This window comes from Paramormyrops kingsleyae, chromosome 9, assembly GCF_048594095.1.
Source record: "Paramormyrops kingsleyae isolate MSU_618 chromosome 9, PKINGS_0.4, whole genome shotgun sequence".
Lineage (NCBI taxonomy): Eukaryota > Metazoa > Chordata > Actinopteri > Osteoglossiformes > Mormyridae > Paramormyrops > Paramormyrops kingsleyae.
Genome location: NC_132805.1, coordinates 25,228,330 through 25,246,426, shown reverse-complemented (window position 1 = coordinate 25,246,426; position 18,097 = coordinate 25,228,330). Strand labels below are relative to the sequence as shown.

General features: G+C 42.0%; 4 protein-coding genes across 7 annotated transcripts; 2 read left to right on the top strand and 2 right to left on the bottom strand.

Moving 5' to 3' along the window:
* Nucleotides 1-31: 31 nt before the first annotated feature.
* LOC111845774 (germ cell-specific gene 1-like protein) lies at nucleotides 32-3,815 on the bottom strand. 2 transcript variants are annotated; one of them, XM_023815431.2, is made up of 7 exons: nucleotides 3,752-3,815; nucleotides 3,364-3,537; nucleotides 3,214-3,272; nucleotides 3,097-3,144; nucleotides 2,473-2,631; nucleotides 1,815-1,926; nucleotides 32-1,706 (listed from the first exon to the last, which is right to left on the bottom strand). In XM_023815431.2, the coding sequence occupies exons 4-7, from the start codon at nucleotides 3,122-3,124 to the stop codon at nucleotides 1,352-1,354; spliced, it is 654 nt and encodes a 217-aa protein (XP_023671199.2). In that variant the 5' UTR covers nucleotides 3,125-3,144; nucleotides 3,214-3,272; nucleotides 3,364-3,537; nucleotides 3,752-3,815; the 3' UTR covers nucleotides 32-1,351. The 2 variants fall into 2 exon arrangements, with proteins under 2 accessions (XP_023671199.2, XP_023671198.2); XM_023815430.2 differs by lacking the exons at nucleotides 3,214-3,272; nucleotides 3,364-3,537; nucleotides 3,752-3,815 and having other exon boundaries at nucleotides 3,097-3,208.
* A 2,785-nt stretch (nucleotides 3,816-6,600) lies between these two features.
* Nucleotides 6,601-8,912, bottom strand: atg12 (ATG12 autophagy related 12 homolog (S. cerevisiae)). Its single transcript, XM_023815443.2, has 4 exons — nucleotides 8,754-8,912; nucleotides 7,892-8,028; nucleotides 7,717-7,779; nucleotides 6,601-6,806 (listed from the first exon to the last, which is right to left on the bottom strand). The coding sequence occupies exons 1-4, from the start codon at nucleotides 8,854-8,856 to the stop codon at nucleotides 6,747-6,749; spliced, it is 363 nt and encodes a 120-aa protein (XP_023671211.1). The 5' UTR covers nucleotides 8,857-8,912; the 3' UTR covers nucleotides 6,601-6,746.
* A 173-nt stretch (nucleotides 8,913-9,085) lies between these two features.
* Nucleotides 9,086-13,204, top strand: isoc2 (isochorismatase domain containing 2). Of its 2 annotated transcripts, none has more exons than XM_023815427.2 (6): nucleotides 9,086-9,160; nucleotides 9,779-9,903; nucleotides 10,109-10,321; nucleotides 10,449-10,519; nucleotides 10,915-11,032; nucleotides 13,011-13,204. In XM_023815427.2, coding segments are annotated over exons 1-6 (594 nt in total). In that variant the 5' UTR covers nucleotides 9,086-9,159; the 3' UTR covers nucleotides 13,077-13,204. The 2 variants fall into 2 exon arrangements, with proteins under 2 accessions (XP_023671195.1, XP_023671196.1); XM_023815428.1 differs by lacking the exon at nucleotides 9,086-9,160 and adding an exon at nucleotides 9,167-9,376.
* Nucleotides 13,205-13,465: 261 nt separating this feature from the next.
* On the top strand, nucleotides 13,466-17,634 carry foxj2 (forkhead box J2). Of its 2 annotated transcripts, none has more exons than XM_023815425.2 (10): nucleotides 13,466-13,758; nucleotides 13,867-14,175; nucleotides 14,315-14,389; nucleotides 14,594-14,686; nucleotides 15,476-15,574; nucleotides 15,756-15,921; nucleotides 16,016-16,120; nucleotides 16,197-16,298; nucleotides 16,692-17,012; nucleotides 17,228-17,634. In XM_023815425.2, the coding sequence occupies exons 1-10, from the start codon at nucleotides 13,699-13,701 to the stop codon at nucleotides 17,338-17,340; spliced, it is 1,443 nt and encodes a 480-aa protein (XP_023671193.1). In that variant the 5' UTR covers nucleotides 13,466-13,698; the 3' UTR covers nucleotides 17,341-17,634. The 2 variants fall into 2 exon arrangements, with proteins under 2 accessions (XP_023671193.1, XP_023671194.1); XM_023815426.2 differs by having other exon boundaries at nucleotides 13,468-13,758; nucleotides 13,839-14,175.
* Nucleotides 17,635-18,097: the final 463 nt, after the last annotated feature.

The following is an 18,097-nucleotide window of genomic DNA, read 5'->3' as shown; positions in this document are numbered from 1 at the left end:
AGAGCGGAGAAAAGATTTTACAAACAGCAAATCACCAGCAAATTGTTTAATGCAAAACACACTGAGCGACTGACAGCATCCAGTGACTAAACGCAGATAGAATTAAAATTACAGGCGAAGTTTTACTAGAATTAAATACTTAACGCATTAACTTTTTAATCATAATATCCAGTAGTGGTCACTGTATTTATAAATGTTCAGAACAACTCAAAGAAGGCGACAGGCACTTTAAATAGCATCAGGCAATGGCTGCATAACAAATGGAGCACATCACTCGAGAAATCATTAATTTATTTATGCTATACCTGTATATGTTAACAGGAAACAGTAGAACTTTCAACAAAGACTACACATTAACTATGAAACTAACTTAATAAAGTAGTTTTAAATTATTTTCTATTTATTATCTCCAGAATGAATCATTTGTAATTATTCTTAATACAATAATATTAATTCAGCCTTACACTATAAGGACAATGGATGATGATGGATGGATGGATGGATGGACTATAAGGACAAAAGTATTGGGACACCTGTCTGTTATACCTACAGGAACTTTTATGACATCCCATTCTAAGTCTATAGGCATCAATAAGGAGTTGGTCCCCCCCTTTCAGCTATAACAGCTGCCACTCTTCTGGGAAGGCTTTCCACAAGTATATGGAGCGTGTCTGTGGGAATTTTCGCCTATTTATCCAGAAGAGGTGCACTGAAGTCAGGCACTGATATTGGATGTGAAGGCCTGGCTCTCTGTTCTAGTTCATCCCAAAGGTGTTTGATGGGGTTGAGGTCAGGGCTCTGTGCAGGTCAGTCAAGTTCTTCCACACCAAACTCACCCAACCATGTCTTTATGAACCTTGCTTTGTGCACTGAGGCACAGTATATCCACCACCCCTTTGTACGGTATATGCCATATAGAAGGTGTTTGGATGACTTGTAGAAAACTTGGATGGATGGATGGATGGAAGGATGACTTTTATATGAACTATTATTTAACACATCACATTAAAGTATGTTTTTGGGTCACATTTTCAAAAGCACATCACGCTCATAATAATGACATCATTAAGACGATATTCAGCTGCAGTACATGGAACAAACACACACATAGGCTGGCAACCTCAACCGAGTTGTGTTGTAGGGCAGTCAGTCGCATCAGTCGTCATTACCCATGATCCTCATCAGGAAGGTAAAAACATCGGCAAAAAATCAGTCTCTATTTAGTTTTATAGAAAGAACTGAGAATGTATCTTCATGTTTTACTAGCTGCTATGTACAGAAGGCACAGGTTGAGTATTGAATAGTGATCCTTGTCCGGCCTGCTCTTCTAGGGACCCAAACAAAGTGTGGCTTAGCATAGAGAGACTTCCCTCTCTCTCGCTATCCTCGCTGCCATGATATCCATCTCCCTCTCACAATCCTCACACCCCTCGCACCCCCCCAGCAGCACTAGGGTTGCCGCGTCCCCGTCGTTAAGCCCGACCCCATCTGCTAACCCCATGATGCCACTGGGGCAGTGCGGGAGATCAGCAAAGGAATAGACCCCGTCCCCGGGGAGGGCTTCATTGTAGGGCGGTGCCTTCCTGGAGTGGCTATCTTCCAAGCGTGCTCGCAGCCTATGGTGCTGCTCGATTGACGTTTTAGTGTATGAGTTGAGGGTGAAGACCGCAGAGGCCATGCAGCAGCCAAAGGAGATCCAGGCCAGGCTAAGACAGACAGGGGAAAAGGAACTGAAGGAAGGTGCAAAGAAAATCATTAAATCCTCAGCACAGGATCTTACTTCATGGGGACCTGAAGGACGGAGGGTCACCTACGCAAACGACCAGCCGTAGTCCCATGTCTGGGGCCTCCAGTCTTTGGGCCCGATGGTCACGGTCAGCTGGAACACCGTGGTGTACATCATGTGAGCCACCATTCCCATCAGCCCTGATCGAGAGAGAGGAAATGGGAGTGAGCCATGCTGGGGGCGCAGGAAACGGGGGGTGGGGGGAATGACTCGCAACCATATGACAGGAAATGTAAACGAAAGCCACCCCTCGGAATGAAGACAGTGATATTTTTTTGTTATGGTATGTGCTAGTACAGTATACTGGAACCTTCTTAGAGATTGAAAATAATTTTTAGTCCTCTTTCACAACAATTTAATTAAGTCATTTGTGGCGCTTGTAATAGCAAAGACTTTTATTTGGAGTTTTTTTAACAGACGACAGAGCCACAATTAATTGATAACTACATTTATTTCATAGTCTAAGTACTACAAGAACATTTGGCAAGAAGCATAACTTAACTTTTAGAATATCAGTACATTTTATCTTGAAAAATGTGTCTGTGGCCTTTTTGTATGTAGGAAAAAGTGGGCAGGAAAGGGAAGTGATGGGAAATATTCTGAGATGGGAAGGGAACATATAAAGAGTTTCAGTATAAAAGCTGTCAGACACAAACGGCTCTTTGCGTGTAAGCGAGGTGGCCTACCGGACAGGATGGTGCAGACAGCAGCGAAGGCATTCACCTTGAGCGCATACATCTCCCTGTGTGAGCACACGCACAGCATCTCCATCCACATCAGGATGAAGCCGGTGGCCAGAAGGCCGATGTGCATGATCTCCGACACCACAGACAGCCACAGGACGCCTGCCGGCAGAAGCCACAATCCAAGACATGGACAAGACGACACACTCTGGTCCTAATCGCAACCAATTGGCTCCTAGGGGGGCTCTGCTGTTGGACCCTAAGCACAGGCATCTTTCCAACAACATGGTAAGATCTGAAACTAGATAGGCCTATTTGACTGTCTGGGTGAGAAGAGATCAGCAGTGAGCTTTATCTACACTGGGAAGCAACTACATAAGCAGTTAACTGGATTTTTCCCTAAGAAAAAGTCATAAAAAGAGACAGTCGAACATTATAGAAACACACATTAATTCAGTCAAAATCATTTATTTCCAACTGGTATTATTTTATTCTTAAGCTTCTATTTTATATTTAGCTGTTATCCTATTTTCCTTTTTAATATTTCGTCCTTATATGCTTTCTAATACTTATTTATTTCACGACCTCCATGTCTTTTATGTGAAACGCTGTGAATCGCGAGCTTACCCTGACTTTCACCTGGAGTCAGCTCCATGAAGCTGCGGCATCTCTCACCTGCACGGAGAAACGAAACCATCAGCCTCTGGTGCTTAAATCTGCCTTTCCCTTCTTATCCGTCTTTACCCCGAGTGGAAACGGCGTCTCTTTCCTTCCGAGGCTCAGCGCTTTCGGTCGTTCATTTCCTTCATGTCAAACAAATCTTCAGTACACAACAGGAACCAGTCAGAGCTCCAAACACCCCATAAGTAGGCTACTCGCACCATTCTTCCTTACCATCACTGTGTTTTTCGCAGGACTCCCAGAATCCTGTATGAAAGTATCGAAGCGTGTATTTGTCTTCTCCGGTCTCCCAGATGTAGTGCACGGCATCGACCGGCTGCCTGTAGTTTAATAGGGGGGCTGTTCTGTTGAATCCCGCAGTGGGATCTCCGTCAGGCGCGGAACTCTCTGAATGGAAAAATACTTTTGGTCAGATATGCTTATAAAAATTTTTTTTTTTTTTAAATAACGATTTCCTAAAAAGAATCCTTAACAACATGCTCAACGAGCTATAGTCAATCCAAATTGGAAAAAAAAATACAAAATACAAACACATATTCAAATCTCAATCTCAAATTTCAAAATATGTATGAACTCCTAAAAATGGGTACAGCAAATTTACCATTTCCAATTACTGCTGCTATCCGTCAAACATCGCGTTTTATCTGCAATTGTCTGGGCAGTCATCTCGTGAGGGTTACTGGCAGTATGCGAAATACCCGTCAGTATTCGGGGGGTCCCCATCTCCCTATTGTTGCGCAATACCGATCATGAGACCCCCTTAAAATTTTGCTTTTGAGGCTTTCAGGGGGTCTCATGGGTTAATCGGAGCTGTCAGACCCCCCGTATTTCGCACACTGGTTACTGGTCAAATAACAAATAACAACCCAGGAACAACAGGTGAACTTTACAGGTACTCTACGGTGTAAACACAGTTCAGGGACTTTATAATTCTATTAATATAGAATTAACATAGAATGCACCACACATGTGAAGGCAGGAGTGCACCCTTACCAGTGGCTAGGGGCTGGCTGGTATTAGGGCCGCAATTCTTCATTTTGACTGGTGAGAGGCAGAGTGGCTTGACCACTTTGTGCATGCCCACACACCAGTAGGAGGTGCTGAAGGCCAGTACGGACAGGGCCAGGGCGAGCGAGGTGAGGGACAGGGAGAGCAGCGAGCGAGATCGCCAGGACAGGCGCTCCAGCATGGCAGAGGGGGCCCAGTCCGCTGCAAGGGGAGGCATGTCGGGTGAGGAGAAGGGGAGCAGAGGAAGGTGAGGGAGATCTGCACCAGCATGGAGGGCTAATGTGTGGCCTACCAGTCCAACAACAACCTCCTCTCATGTGAGTGAGGACCCCCTAAAAGCGAGAGATCACCCACGGTGCACAGAGAGGGGAGGAAGATAATCCCTCTCTGTCAATAACAGCAAATCTACCAAAACTAATCCCAGAACAGACTATATCAACTAATGGGGAATGCTGAGTGGAATTTTGAACATGATCGATGTGGGTAGCAGTATCATTAAGTTTCCAGCTGTACTATAAGCACATCTTGATATAAATCAGACACAGGTAGGCATTCTGTTCTACAGTTAACTTTTGTTTATTAATCAAGTACCTGATTATAATGTAAATATGAGCATTTGAACGGCAAGCTCTGCCCCCAATGGATCCACCTCAGGCAATAACATTATAAAAACTGAGGGATTCAGATCCATCAGGAAGAAAGTACACATTCCAAGTATAGCTGGTAAAAAAAGGAATCATATTCGCTTTTCCTTCCCTGTCCCCGTTCTCTCAAAGATATAAAAATCATAAAAGATTACGGATTACCGTTTTGGTGGAATTACAGCTCGATCACTCAGGCTACCTCTGTCTCAGTTTGTAATCTGTACTAATCCCTTATAATCTGGCTGCATGAGGTGATTTTGCACCATTTCACTCTTCTGCTTGTTTTTCCTCTGTCTGTTTGAAACCCATGTAATAAATCTACAAGACAGACAAGAGAATTATTCCAATTACTAATCTTAAAATATCCAGTGAATACTTAAAAGAGGAAATAATTACATTGAATAGTGTTCAGATGAAATATTGCTTCTGGTGGACGAAAGGGCATCAGTCTAATCAATGTAACATTGTAGTTTTACCACACAGATTCTATACGATGTTATTAAGAGGAGGAGGATTTAATTAATATCCTGTATTTTCACATTCTAAAATTTGTAGTGGTATTAGAATCTCATCTGACTCAATTACTTCGCTTCTGTTTTCATTGCACCTGCAAATAACACTTCATAAGGGCTATACAAGGCATTGATAACTTTACGCTGTACCTTCAGTCACACCATTGTGCATTCACTTACGGCATCATTCCATAATAAACCCATATGTAATTTTACTATGAAAATAATACTGAAGTGTCATGCACACAAAAATCATCAATAAATGTTGAAGAATTGTTTTACTGTTTTGCAAAATGGATTTTTTATTAGTCATATTATAAAGGATTTACATTTCAGATTGCAAATAAAATTCAACAGTAGTTCAATATAGCATTTATAATAAGTAAAATGCACCACTTCACTAAAATCAACAGTAGTTGACTGCTTTAACTGAAACATGTACCTGTTTCTTTTCTCACAGTGTCATTCAGTCGTAATTTCTAAGTTACAGCAATACTTTTGCAAACCCCTTGGGTTCTTCTGCCTTCGTTTCGTTCACCCCCATCTTTTTAAATTACACCCAAAACTAATCATAACTCACCTTGCCAGCCTGGTTTCTCCCCTCCAGGTCTTCACCTTCTCTCTTTGTATGACTGTTTAGATCTCCTCTTTTTCTCAGGAATTTGTGCCACAAATCCAACCAGATTTCACATAATCCCCCCAGTCCATCTGTTGGTCTTCTCTTACTCTCTCCCTCCCCCACCCTGCTGTATAAACATAAACAGCTCCCCTTAGGCTCCTGTGTATGTGCACACACACACACACACACACACGTAGGGTATACATATCCTTATGGGGACCACTCATTCATTTCAATGGGAGAAATGCTAACGCTAACTATGACAACCTTAACCCCTACCCTGCCCTAACCATAACCATAAGTAACCTAACAAAATACAAGAGTTTTTGCATTTTTAGTTTTTTCATAGCCGTCACTGATTTTTATAAAATAGAGTTGTCCCTTATGGGGACCAGGAAACCGGTCCCCATAAGGGAAAATAAATGGATATTTATCACCTTATGGGGACATCCCCATAAGGATAGGTAAACCCGCACGCGCACACACACGCACACACACACACACACACACACACATAATCCCTCTAAAGTGACATGAGACCAAGAAACCAGGCTATTATTTTATTTAATAATCACATCCAGTACAATCACTGAAATTACTTTGTGACATATCAGCAGTTAGAAAAATAATACCAATTTTAATAATAAAAACCAGGAGAGCAGAAGCAAACAGTAAATTCTATTTATTTACAGTGAGTTATGTACAAAAAAATATTACAACATCAACAATAAAAGCAACAATTTGTGAGCAAAGGTGTTTCTGAGAAGTGCTGTGCGTGTTGGCCAGAGAACGCCAAATCAGGAGCGGTTAACTTCATCCCCAAGCCTGAGACTTGCAGTAATGCAGAACCAGCTTCCCATCACTGCCAAAGCACTGCAACAGAGGGAGGGAGTGGCAAACATGAACAGTAGAGACAAAAATGAGTAGCAGATGGATAGACACTGGCAAGGAAAATGTTCACTTCAAGTCCTACCTACTGACTGAATCATGTGAAAACCTGAAAGAAGGTCTACAGGACCAACACTAATCCATCTTCAGGAACCACTTACCCAGTGAAAAGCAGACTGACTTGCACTGGACACCCATCAACCACAGGGAATCCCCCTCACACACACAAACACACACTAATACCATCCAGCTGATACAATAGCAATATTTTGACAGTCAAAAAATTCCAGTACGCTAAATTAAAATCTGAGGGCATGACTAAGTAGTAAATACAGCCTGTCTGACTTCAGAAGATTATACATGTTTGTCTGCCTCTGATGCACAACTAACAGCACAATACCACTGAAAGAGAAGTTGTCATTTAGCAAGCTGAAATACCTCATTCAATTTACAGACAGTGCATGGGAGTTACCTGAACAGAGAGCTAGTAAACCACTGTACTTCCTATGAATTTATGTAATTTCCCAGTAAAATCTGTATAGATTGTCTCAATCTTTCTTAATGACAATGAGTCTTTCACAGTGGCCTCCACACCCAATATCTAAACAGAACTGACACAGTGTGAAGGAGGAAGAAGATTCCAGGAAGGTTACACAAAAGCCCAGTGACATAACACATCTGACACTGCACGATTACACACTCAGGGATTAGTCTTTCAACTGAAAGATGAACGTACACTTGCATAAATATAACCACAGCGATGCTTTCGCAGATATAATAGTGGAATTACAGAAGAATAATTATTTCTTATTTATACTGCTGAAAGTGTTTCAGTCAAATATTAATTCATCCATAATTATTTATTTGTTCATCGTGAAATTTAAAAAGCACTTACTTCAAAGAGGACACCGACTTCCTGATCAGGTGAAGGAGCGAAAGACTGATTGACGTAAATAAACTAGAAGAAACAAAAAAAATTAAATGGTCAAACTGGTAAATATGAAGTGCCTGATGTCTGCGCACAGCCCAGATTAACTCTGATGGGTACCTGACATATTGGGCGTCCTTACCAGTTGCTCACTAGGTTCTAGTTTGAGGAAGCGAGAGATAAACAGGGACAGCGACTGCACGGTCCTCCCTCGTTCTACTGCCCACTTCTTGGTCTTCATGATAGGAGTGTCACCTACTGCCTTCAAAAGAACATCGACTGGAACATCAGAGACGGAAGGGTTAATATGAAGCATGGAAAGTGAATGAACAAACGATAAAGAAAGCACTGTAGATGTCATGAAGACCTGTTACAGGAAGATCAGAGGGGCCCAAATATATTATATATATATATGTGTATGTATGTATGTGAACACAAGAGCACATTAATGACCCGAAGCATGCCTACAAACCCTTAGTATTGATGTAGCAGGGAAAGTGAGAGGGATCAGTAGGTGGGTCGTGTCTTGGCGTGAAAGTGCATTCTACGGTGTTGGTATCTGATCGCATACAGATATGGCAGCTGTTTATACAAAACGGTACTTTGCTGGTTTACGGTAACAACCGATGTTTTACTGACGCTCAACGTGTGTAAATGGAGATCAAAATTCCGTTATTTCAGTCAAACATACCTTAAGTGATTAGCACTTACTGTAATTTGGGGATATAAAGATATAACCACTGAAAAGTGAATCACAGACCGAGAGGTTGCCCAGCATCCATTAGTACAACACCATTAGGTACATCCCAATAGGTACATCAACATCACTGACTGGCTAATATCTTCACATGTGCGCTTGCCGATGGTTAAAACAGCCGTCTGTCAAATTCCTCCGAATCATTTGCGGAAGTACAAAATGCTAAAAGCTATACCATATGAATTCATACGTATAAGTACAACAAAATGGATCCCTTAATAATGAAGTGCTACGGTTAGTATTTTACTTTTTTTCTTCTCTTCATTTGAGCCGATGTCTTCGGGAGGAGACTGCACAGCTGAAGGCTCATCTTTGGGATTGTCTGTAGGTGACTCGCCAGCTTCCGACATGTTACCAGAATTTAGGTAAAAACCTGCTATTTGTTTGCGCCAACAGATTCGCCGGAGGCGGGACCGTACAGACCATTTGCAGACGATGGGCAAATCAAACGTCGCGTTGCAATTTGCTCATACGGAATTGGTTCGTGGTTGGTAGTCGTTGAAAATTTTATTGGTTTAAGTTACCGTCAGTCTTTCTGTGGCTTATACCGATTGGCTCAGAAATTACGCAATACTGTCACTCCATTTGGTTAGATCTGTGAAACGTCTGATCAACGACCAATCGTCAGCTTGCTGGCTGCGTGGTTCGGAAGCAGTAAGTGATTTGGTTGCATGTTCTGCCAGGGTGCTGTGGACTTGTTAGTTTTTGCTGACAGTTTAATTAGTCCATTTTAAGTATACTCACTATACAAAAGTATGATGCACTACTTGCTTAATGTGGACGCAATTTTTCTTTGCACCAAATATTTGCCCTACGTCCTGACGAGTCTGGTTATTCCAAAAGGATAGCCAGCTAGCAGGATTATACTTGGTACTAGTTAATTTTTATATTTATCTTGCATTTTGATTGACTATCTTTAATCACCAGTAGTTAAACTCTTCCGTGTGAATGGGAGATATTTTTACCAACTGGCATAGATATGTCTGATGCCGTGAAAGACGTGAGTTGCATTGGTTCGTTTTTATAACTCACCCTGGCTATCATTTGGAATAAATTTGGGAAATGATTTAAAATTGACCGAGGTGAAATATATTTTCCCAAGGTTATAAGGTAATGACGTCTGTAAAATCGCATGCCAGGGTGTAGTTAAGTTACAGTTTTACAGAAGTCCTGGGAATATAGGGCACGGTTGATCGGTAAGATCCATCTGTCGGCCTCCCAGGCCTTCCACTTCTGGACCTTTGACAATGAAATACTCTGCTTGTCTTTTAGTGGCGGCAGTCGGCAGACTTATGACAAGGGACACCGTGCTGCTGCTGTGTGACATGCAGGAGAAGTTCAGGACTAACATTGTGCATTTTGGCAGCATTGTGAGCAATGCAGCCCGGCTCTTACAGGTACGTGCACTTGTCCGTCATGTTCCTGTAAATAAATTCAAAAAGTGATACATACATACAGTGTGATTTCCCCCGTTACTTTCTACCCTGAAGATGATACTGTTGAGCAATAAGACCTAGAAAGTGTTTCTATTTGGGATCTACAAGTGAAGTTGGACAGTCACGGGTTATAGAAACCACTTTTTCAGCCCTCACTCCTTCTTAGGCGTCTCGAATTCTGGGCATCCCTAGCATCCTTACAGAGCAGTACCCCAAGGGACTGGGACCCACCGTGCTCGAGCTGGGGGCAGCAGACCTGACAGCTCATTCCAAAACCCAATTCTCCATGATCACCGAAGAGGTTATAAAGGAACTGTTGGCCCTCAGATCTCCCAAAAAGGCCATCCTGTGTGGGATTGAGGCTCAGGCCTGCATTGCAGTAAGACTGAAAAAAGAAACCATTGTCACTTTCTTATAGTGCTTCTGCCTTACTGATAAGCTGTAATCACTACAATGAAAATCATGCACAATGATCACATGATTTTTTTTTACCCCCCATCTGTCAGTGCACAACCTTTGACTTGTTAGAACGAGGCATGGAGGTTCACATCGTGGCAGATGCTGTTTCCTCTAGAAGGTATCCCATAAACAGATTTATCTTCTTGTTAATATGCCAGGCTGCTGTCTTTGAGTACAGACTGGGTAATGCAAGTACATTTCAGTTGCACTATTACAACCAATTGCACTATTACCCTCATCCCCCATTATCACACAATACCTCATCATTGTAAGTAACTCACTGCACTTATTGTATTGTGTATATTGTATTTATTCCAACATTCCTTGCACGTACATGCACTCTTGCACATTTTGGAAATTGTATAAATCAGTCTGACTGTATAAGGTGATTGTTTTGTCTTATATGTGTATGTATTTACTGTATGTCATTTCACCTGTATAAATTCCCTGTGCATGTGAGCATACATGGCCAAGAAAACTGATTCTGACTCATTTACATATGGCCGCTCCCAGTCAGACAGACCGGCTGTTTGCCCTGTCCCGCCTGAAGCAGAGTGGCGCGTACCTCACCACCACCGAAGGGGTCATCCTGCAGCTTGTGCAGGATGCCAGACACCCCAATTTCAAAGAGGTATGGAAACCTCCACCCTGGCGTCCATTCGTAATGAGTTTCAAGCAGAGATGGTTCCAGTCCGATACCCACTAATGTTATTGGGCCATTACCAGCAATAAAATGCCGGATCAGATAGGGGGGGGGCGGCAGTAAGAAACCGATCTGATTTTCCATCAGAGACAGGTCTAGTCTGAGAAATCACAAAAAGTCTTATTCAAGTGATAGCTATTTCAATAACACATCTCTGCTGACAATGACAGCATGGACCTACATGTTTGAGGTTGGTTGCCAAGACAAAGATATGTGGTGTACCCAAGCCAGGGTGTATAATGTTACAGTATGACTGTACACTAACAAATATTATATATTACTAATATTTCTATATTAGATGATTTTATGTGATCCAAATCCTTTTCAATAGTTTTTGGTTTATGTGTCGTCTGCGAGTTTCTGCAATCTTTTGGCATACTCCAAAAATATTCCTGTTTAATCATTCACAGCCAAACTAGTGAATAACCAGTACTGTGAATGTCAAATGCACGATTGTGTCAGGGTTACTGTATGAGTACAATGTATGTAAGGCTAGTGCTGATTTTTCTTAAGCCTGAACAAAGTAACTTTTATACAAATCAGATTCTTTAGGCTTGTATTCTTTATAACGTTTGATTAATTGATACTTTAAACTTTTATCTGTTCTCCATCGTATAGTTTGCACTGGAGACTTGCACTAAATGGACAAAAAATTTGGGACACCTGTCTGTTACACCTCCAGGAACTTTTGTGATATTGCATTCTAAGTCCATAGACATCAATATGGAGTTGGTTCCTCCTTTGCTTTGCAATAACAACTTCCACTCTTCTGGGAAGGCTTTCCACAAGTTTATGGAGTGTGTCTATGTGAATTTTTGCCCATTCATCCAGAAGAGCATTTGTGAAGTCAGGCACTGATGTTGGATGTGACGGTCTGGTTCATAATCTTCATTCTAGTTCATCCCAAAGGTGTTTGATGGGGTTGAGTTCAGGGCTCTGTGTGGGCCAGTCCAGTTCTTCCACAGAAAAGGGCCTTCCCCAGACTGTTTTGATTAAGTTGGAAGCATAGAATTGTCCAAAACGTCTTGCTGTGCAGAATCATTAAGAGTTTCCTTCACTGGAACTAAGAGGCCTAGCCCAGCCCCATACCATTATCTCTCTTCCATCAAACTTTACAGTTGACACAATGCAGTCAGACAGGTAACGTTCTCCTGGCATCACTCCCACTTTGCAATAATACCACATACACTTGACCAGAAAAATTCACTGATTTATTGTATAGGCTGAGCTCTTCAGAACGATCCAACCTGTATACCTGACTGCATGGCTAGGTGCTTGATTTTATACACCTGTGGGTCTGAATGAAACCCCTGAATTCAGTGATTAAGAGGCCTGTCCCAATACTTTTGTCCATGTAGTGTATGTGTACCTTTTGACTAGAGCACCCTATACAATGATATTTTCATGATCAATTTCTTTAATATATTATTTTGGCAACAGATTGCACACTTTGCACTTTAAGAAATATTTCTGTTCATTTTTGTGAAAGTTCTTACTGAATAAAACAAAGAATCAGATTTGTGTAAATCTGGTTTTTCCTCCTGTGGTGTAGTGGCGTAGCTTCAGTTTGAGCATCATGACCATTATATTTTATATTATTCTTAGCGTACTCCAACGATACTGCTACAACACTAAATGTGGACAGTTTGCCATGTTAATAGAAACGTATTGATAGAAATGTCTTATTTAATGCTTGGTAGTTGATAATGGGGGGAAAACTTTGGATTAGTATCCGTATCAGCAGATACTCAAAATTTTAATATCAGGATTGGACCAGAAAAATCATTATATATATATAAAAAGTATATAAGCTGTCTTGCCATATATAGTAAGTATTGGGTGCCAACTTGTAAGTACTGGATGTACATGCTGTTTTGATCTCTAAATGTTTTGACACTTCCTTCAGATCCAGAAGCTTCTGACACACCCCTCTCCCGACACCGGCCTCCTGGCTTTCTTCAGTTCTTTTTAGAGAGGAGGGAAACATCCCATGCAGGGAAACATGCAGTCACATCCCAGGGAGGAATGAAGGAAACCTCCATTCAATATTACAATGAAATTGTAAAGCATTTATGAATAAATAAAATGTTATTAACCATATTTTTGTCTTTTTCATGAATGGGTTATGCGTGGAATTTTGGATTATGGCTTTAGTACTTCCTTTTCTGCTGGTGATGTCGTGATAAACTTTACACAGGTTTCTAGTTTTAATATGAGCACAGAATAATAATAATTGTAATGCTGGGAGAAACAGTTATTAGCTCTCAGCACTTCTGTAATGCTGTACCTTTAAGATGCATTAGGCGAGCAGAGGGGTGAAGAAATAGGGGGCGTGTCACTGTGGGAGGGGTGGATGTGATGTCACGAGGGAGGAGCGGTGAATGATGTCAGAGGCAGAAGAAGAGGGAGGGGAAAAGGGAGAGAAGAGGAAGCAAGTTTTTGTGCAGCTTTTTTTTTCTTCTTCTCCGAACTAAAGTTGTAGATAACCGAAAACAAGTGAGGGGGCTCACGGAAGATCCTGGCGCTGTGGAGGGGAAAGAGATGAGGGAGGGGGGGAGACCACGGCAACGCTCACAACCTCAACACGACAGCTGATGAGTGTAGTAAAAACTTTATACTGCAATAGGCCTGCAGCCTGTTCACAAGTAGGAAAGGTGAGTCACTTATTCATGTTTACATTTAAAGAAATAGTTGTGTACCCCTGTGTGTTTATGGCACATTTGTGTTTCCACAGACTACTACCAGTGCCTTTTCCTCTGCAGACCATGACTTCAGAGTTGGACTCCAGTCTGACCAGCATTGACTGGCTGCCCACACTGGGTATGAGCAGCCTGCGCTCTGGGAAAGAGCGTGGAGACCGGGGAGGAAAGAGGGAGCGAGGGAGAGAGTCTGAACTTCAGGATGCGTTGTGTTCTCCACCGGGCACGAAAGGAAAACCCCCCCACAGCTATGCCACCCTCATCTCTATGGCTATCGGAGCAGCTCCAGATAGGAAGCTCAGCCTGAATGACATATACACCTGGATCAGTGAGCAGTACCCCTACTACAGCAGGGCTGGACGAGGTTGGAAGGTAAGCTGATATCGTTATGGTGGCAATTAAGGATATACTTTTCACAAGGATAACTTCACCAAGTTTTTCTGTATTTATCTGTTAGAATGTTATTGTCATGAGCTGTGCATAAAAAAAAAAACTTGTTTCATTCACGCAGAACTCTATTCGTCATAATCTGTCACTTAATAAATGCTTCCGGAAAGTTCCACGGCCCCCCGGAGACCCTGGAAAGGTGACATCATCAGAATTTCCCACTTGGTATCAATAAAGGCGATATGTCTGTGCTTAGTTTTTACTTAGGTTGTTTAAGTATATTATTAGTATGTATCATATGTATATGTGTAGTATGTATATTTTTTGGAAAAATATATTTAAAATGTTCCTGTGTGAAAAAGTGATACTTCCTACTTAAATAGTTTTTTTTCTGGTCTTCCAGGGGTCGTATTGGACAATGGATGGGCCCCTAGAACAGATAACATACTCTCCCTCCAGTGGAAACAAGCGCCCATGTCCTGCAGATGAAAAAACGGTGATTCATTTTTCCTAGTTATTATCATTATATCTGAGCTGAGGGTGTCAGCGTCAACTTTTGAAGGAAGTCTTAGTTCGCAGGCAGGCAGGCAAGTCTAAGCAGACACGGAGACCTCCAGCTGTACGTCATTTTACCTACGCTCTACACTGACTGTTTTTAAAAGTGACATTGAAAGACCGTAAAAAAAAAAGTAGATTCCATTAAGTCATGAATCAGGCTCCAAGAGTCATTGACTTCTGGTTATTTATTTTGAGTCATTGTAAGGTGTACAGTCTTGTCCCAAGGAAATGCACATGCAACTTAAGAGACCACAGCACATTTTTTTTGTGAAATTTACATTTTTTTGCAAACTGCAGCTTGGTTCTTCCCTGTTTCTCAGTGATGAAGGGCTTCTTCCTTGATTTACGGGTCTTCAGCCCTGTTTCTAGGAGCCTGATACAAATTGCACTAGCAGTGCACTTCACATCCGCACTTAACGTTTTTCATTCCTTTTAAGTTGACAGTCATCTCACTCATTAGGAAGTCACTTCTGCCCTCTACCTGGCTAGTTTTTGGTCATTCTCAGTGTCTCCTGCTTACCCTTGTTCTTGTGTACTGCGGTCTTAGAAACTTTGAGCCTGGAAGCAACCTGCCACACGGTAGGCTTCTTCCATCAGAACCCGAATTAAACCAGGATTTAACAATGCAGATTCTCAAAAAACATGGAGTGATTTCTTAATTTTTTCCAGAGCTGTATATATAGAATTGCTTCCGTTGGATATTAAAGCACCCCTTGTGCGCTCCCAGTCTTCCCACAGTGCTGTGCAAGAGGAAGGGAAAGTGAAACAGACAGGAAATACCGCACCAGCCCCCGCAGCTGAATTGTCCCGTCCCCCTGCGTGTAAGGTATAGTATGGCGAGGAGGGGGGGGGGGATAGAGGCAGTTCAGTGTGACCTGATCACTGAGGCCACTTGTTTAGGTTTGAATATTCAGCTGTCATCTATCTTTTCTACATGTCTTCTTGTAATATGTAATTTGTTATAATTCATGACTGACTTGAAGCAAGTCTAATTAACGTTGATGCAGAAACGCCCCCCCCCTCTGCCACCCCCCATACCGGCCTCTTCCGTCCTGCCGCACCACCCCACCGATGCCTCTCGTCGAGTCCCCTTCGCCAACCTCGACTTTGAAGACCTTTACAGCTCATTCCAGTCCCTCTGCAGGACAGTGAGAGAGAGAGCCGGATCCCAGCGTAAGCCGCCGCTCGCTAGTGCTGCCGCTGACTTCTCTGTCATGAAGGTCCGTGTGTGCTGGTTTCATAACCTCTTTCCCCCAACCTCTCTTAGCGGACACTGGTCTTTTCACTGGGGCGTCTGGTGACCACACACCCCTGCATACTCCGACCCTGCAGCCACTGACACCACGCCAGTGCCCACCTGAAACCGGACATGGTAACTACGTCAGTGTTTCCTGCAGTGCTGCTGGTGTTAACAAGCTGTATTCTGACCAACTCTTTTTGTCTTTCAGTATTACCAACTGACTGGTTTAGCACTACAGATTCCTTAAAGGAGAGCTTCCGAATTGCCAGCAGTCTGGACTGGAATAATATTGACATTTCAAGTTACCCTGGTTAGTAACATTGACCTTTCATGTTACCCTGGTTAGTAACATTGACCTTTCATGTTACCCTGGTTAGTAACATTGACTTTTGTATTACCCCAGTTAGAAACAATGACCTTAAATATTACCCTAGTTAGTAGCAATGACCTTTTTATTACCCCCCATTAGTAACACTGACTTTTGTATTACTACAGTTAGTAACAATGACTTTTGTATTACCCCAATTAGTAATTTTGTGCTTTGGTATTATGATGCCGATTCTTGTGCTAGTACTTGCTAAATACACGTAAAAATCATTTACTTGTCAGGGACATGCTTTGAACATGGATTTGAGCAAAAGACAAGTTATGAACTTACGTAGGACAAAGGGTAGCTGTTACAGTGATGGTCATTTCATTTCAGACCTGGTGGAAAGCATGCGTCAGGCAGAGGTCTGTGATTTGGCGTTGGACCCAGCCCTCTTCACATCCCTCTGTGATTCGCTGAACCGCTTCTTCACTCAGAAAGGCCTGATTGGCTCAGCTTCCAGCCCAAACCCCACAGCACCCTCTGCAGTCCATCCTATCCTCAGCCACCCTTCCCCTCTCGCCGCTTCTCCATTACTGTCTGCTCCCACCAATAACCTCCATCCACTGCCTCCCAAGAGGGCCGTTTCCTCACACCATGTCCCACAGAGGATGCCCATGACCCAGCCAAGCGATAACACACCTCTTGCATCCAACAGTAAGTATTTCATTGGATGTTAGCATAGCTGTTGTATGTGATTTTAGCCTGTACTAGAAGCACAATCCTAGTTAAAGGGTTCTGTAAGGCCCAGGGTATCGAAAGGTCCATTTTAAAATCCTACTATACAATCAGTTACTTCAAAGCTCATAAAGGGGTGCGGCGTTGGGGTGTCGTTGGGATTATTTATCTGGCCCTCTTGCCTCACCTCCCAGTGCCTGTCCAGCCTCAGCCTTTGACCCCCAGAAGCCGACCTCCGTTAAGGAATCTCCATAGCAACAGTGAAGAGATCCAGGATGACTTTGACTGGGATTCGCTCATCGTTTGAGGAAAACAGGTTTTGAACATTACTAGATACCGCAAACTGCCAGCAGGTTCACCAGTGTCAAAACAGAAAACCGAAAAGAAAAGAAAAATATGAGACCAATTGTCACTAACACAAATATTACTTAGGTCTGTAGGGGCAGAGGGTTTAACTTCTTGTATACATTACTGTAACGCATTATGTTGTATTAACTTTGCAGTACCGTTTTTCACTAGGTTTTAACCTTAACTAATGTTTTATCTATTCAGTACATTTTTTATTATTTTATTCCAATAAAACTTATAGGCATGTCAGGTACCTAATCTCTTTATGCTTTATTTTATTAATTACACTTAAGATTTTCATAGAAGAGTGGAACACTTCAGAAATGGTATGAATTTAGAGTGTTTTTTTATGAGTGGAGAGGGTAACATCACAAATGGAGGCATGAGAGTCTGGGTACATGTAAATATAATGTTAATGTCTCAATAGGATGCCCTGTGGAAGCTTCAAAAACACACTAATGATCTATTGAGGATCTTCACTAAGGTCTGAGTTGGAGTTGGTCTGAGTAAACTGATTGTTTCATTTAACATAAATGTCTTGTGTTTGGTACAGTGATTAAATTTAACAGTGAAAATGATTCTGATTAAATATAAAATCAGTATTTGACATTTGATTCTCCACAAAATAAGGGAATTTTTTTTTCTATATAACTATGTAACTACTTTAAAAAATATATTAATTTAATGATGATAATTCTGCAAGTGATACTGCTCTA

Coding starts and splice junctions, on each gene's coding strand:
- LOC111845774 (XM_023815430.2), bottom strand. CDS start 3,166: ATGGTTTCGTTTCTCCGTGCAGGTGAGAGATGCCGCAGCTTCATGGAG. Junction 2,632..3,096: donor GACTCCAGGTGAAAGTCAGG/GTAAGCTCGCGA, acceptor TTCTGCCGGCAG/GCGTCCTGTGGCTGTCTGTG. Junction 1,707..1,814: donor GACTACGGCTGGTCGTTTGC/GTAGGTGACCCT, acceptor TGTCTGTCTTAG/CCTGGCCTGGATCTCCTTTG.
- atg12 (XM_023815443.2), bottom strand. CDS start 8,856: ATGTCGGAAGCTGGCGAGTCACCTACAGACAATCCCAAAGATGAGCCT. Junction 7,780..7,891: donor TAGAACCTAGTGAGCAACTG/GTAAGGACGCCC, acceptor TGTTTCTTCTAG/TTTATTTACGTCAATCAGTC. Junction 6,807..7,716: donor AAGTCGGTGTCCTCTTTGAA/GTAAGTGCTTTT, acceptor CCTCTGTTGCAG/TGCTTTGGCAGTGATGGGAA.
- isoc2 (XM_023815427.2), top strand. Junction 9,904..10,108: donor ATGCAGCCCGGCTCTTACAG/GTACGTGCACTT, acceptor ACTCCTTCTTAG/GCGTCTCGAATTCTGGGCAT. Junction 10,520..10,914: donor GATGCTGTTTCCTCTAGAAG/GTATCCCATAAA, acceptor GGCCGCTCCCAG/TCAGACAGACCGGCTGTTTG.
- foxj2 (XM_023815425.2), top strand. CDS start 13,699: ATGAGTGTAGTAAAAACTTTATACTGCAATAGGCCTGCAGCCTGTTCA. Junction 13,759..13,866: donor CCTGTTCACAAGTAGGAAAG/GTGAGTCACTTA, acceptor TTTCCTCTGCAG/ACCATGACTTCAGAGTTGGA. Junction 14,687..15,475: donor GTCCTGCAGATGAAAAAACG/GTGATTCATTTT, acceptor GTGCGCTCCCAG/TCTTCCCACAGTGCTGTGCA.